The 2,324-nt window shown below is 42.6% G+C and overlaps 1 protein-coding gene across 1 annotated transcript in view; it reads right to left on the reverse strand.

Moving 5' to 3' along the window:
• The window catches only part of DTX4 (deltex 4, E3 ubiquitin ligase), a 36,695-nt gene that overhangs the window by 8,547 nt on the left and 25,824 nt on the right, over positions 1-2,324 (reverse strand). The window contains exon 7 of the mRNA XM_008581376.1: positions 696-857. Coding sequence (XP_008579598.1) covers positions 696-857 — 162 coding nt within the window. The remainder of the gene's footprint in view (positions 1-695; positions 858-2,324) is intronic.

A 2,324-nucleotide genomic window follows, 5' to 3' on the forward strand; every position in this document is an offset into this window, starting at 1 on the left:
AAGAAATGAATCCAGTAAGTGCCTTAGGACATTTAGAAAAAGCTTCATTGTGTGAAGGAAGGCCCACATTTGTATTTACTGTTGAAAATATTGTTTGAATTTGTTCCTTAGGACAGTCTTTCCAAGAATCAGAAGAGGAAAGAAATGGCCACAAAAATCAAAGCCAATAATAACTATCAAATTACAAATGCAAATACCACTTAACAAAGAAAAGCCGCTTCTAGAAAATTATTCTACAGATATTCTCATATGTGTACAAGGTTATTCATTACAGCATTATTCGTTGTAGTAAAGGATTGAAAACCATACACCTATCAAACAGAGACTGTTGAATATAAATTATGGTACATTTATAAAATGTATTTTTATGCACACAAAGAAAGAATGAGGACACCTTCTGTATATTGACAAGGAAAGATCTATAGACAACACTATTAACTGAAAAATGCAGAGTGTAGAGCAATGTGCCTAAAATGTCACTCTTTGTGTAAAGGTGGAAGGGGTGAATGCAATCGCTATTGCAAATGCACAAAGAACCCTGGAAGGATAGGCAAGAAGGTAAAAACAGTGGTGGTGAAGGGGAAAGTGGGTGGGGGTGAGGCCAAGTAGATGGGGGACAAGGGTGGAAAAGAGATTTTTCACAGTATAGCATTTTACCTGCAAACACCCAAATGCAACAGCTGGGGTAGGCTTACCTGAATGCCAGGGGGGATGCTATAGATGATCCGGATGGTTTTGCAGTCTGGGTGGCCAGGCAAGGAGTGAGGGATGAGATGGTACTCCATCTTCCCTGGAGGCTGCGTGCCTGTCTTCACCCCATAAATGGTCTTGCAAGTTGGACACTGCAAACTCCCATCCTTAGGAGACAAAGCCGGAAGAACCAGATTGGGAAACAGTTTTGATAATAAGTCCCCCCCACCCCAACCCCAAAGGGTAGTAGAGATAAAGGGCCAGGGAGACAAAAGGTGTACAAATGAGTAATAGACCTTAGTCACACCCGTGCCCAGCTACTTAGTCTATTTCCGTTTTCTCCAAAATAACAGGAGGTAAATTCCACAAACAGCCCATGCTCCATGCTCAGGAACATGTAAGAGAAGCCCTTGTCCATGAGGAGACCAGCTCACCAGGGCAGGGAGCATACACAGGCAGTCATTATTTAACCTCTAAGTTCCAAACAGATGGAACAGACAGCAAGCACTTGAAAGCAGCAATCTCCCAACTGCAGAGAATCAGAATCATCTGGGGGAGCTAGTTAAAAATAAAGACACCTGCACCCCACAGAATCAGAAATGGAAGGCTGCAAAGTGCAATGGTTCAGAGTGTGAACTCTGAAGTCAAACTGCTTGGATTTGATTCTCAGTTCTGCCATCCAGCTGCTGAGTGACCCTTGAAAAATTAATTAACCTCTCTGAGTCTCAGTTTCCTTATAGAACAAGGAAAATAATAGTATCTGTCTCACTGGGTTGTTGGGAGGATCAAATTAGACAATTCATTGGAAGTGTTTAGCATGTTGCATGTCTAAATGTTATCAGTATTTTTATGATTTCTGTGGAGAGACCGATGCTCACACAGGTTTGGAAACCACTGTTATGAAAAGAGAAACTGGGTACTGTGTGTTGGAGTAAATAAAGATAACTTCAAGAAAATGGTTCTTTAAGAATAGTTATAAATTGGCTGAGAAGGATGGAGAATAAGTTTTGCATAGAAGGATGGAAAATAAATTTTGCATAAATAACTAGAAGAGGGAATGATGTCATTAATTATAGTATTATAAATTTAACAATAGAGTTTGTATCTCTTGTTTCATTTAGGCCTCACCCTCTGACAGTGATTTGGAAGAACTCAGCCCCCTTTTATAGAGAAAGGAACTGAGGGACGGCAAGATTAAAACACTTGCTGCCAGTCTGGGCTAGGACTCCAGTGGGTTTGTCTAAACCCACGGGCTTTGCACCGCACCTCCGTGGCTCTGATAGTGGGAAGAGGGGGTTCTGGATGCAGTGATGTATGGGGTTATTGCTTCACAGCAGGACCTGGTGAAGTGCTGCCTGGAGGGGCAGGAAGGAACCTGGAGGAGGATCCAGAGAACAAATCCTATTCCAGGCTCACAAAAAGAGTGGGTGAGAAGGAAGTCATGCATGGGCAAGGAGCAACGTGTGTAAAATGTGCTGTCACACAGCTGGGACCAAAGCTGTCCAGGACATCCCATCTCTTCAGGAAGACGGGGATCCTCTGCTGAGCTATTTAGGGACACTCTCATTCAAGCTCTACTCATTTAAAGAAATAGCTCATATTCAGAGTAACCACTCTCCAAAACCAGGGTCCCC

This window comes from Galeopterus variegatus, unplaced genomic scaffold (genome assembly GCF_000696425.1).
Source record: "Galeopterus variegatus unplaced genomic scaffold, G_variegatus-3.0.2 Scaffold2340, whole genome shotgun sequence".
In the NCBI taxonomy this organism is placed as follows: Eukaryota; Metazoa; Chordata; class Mammalia; order Dermoptera; family Cynocephalidae; genus Galeopterus; species Galeopterus variegatus.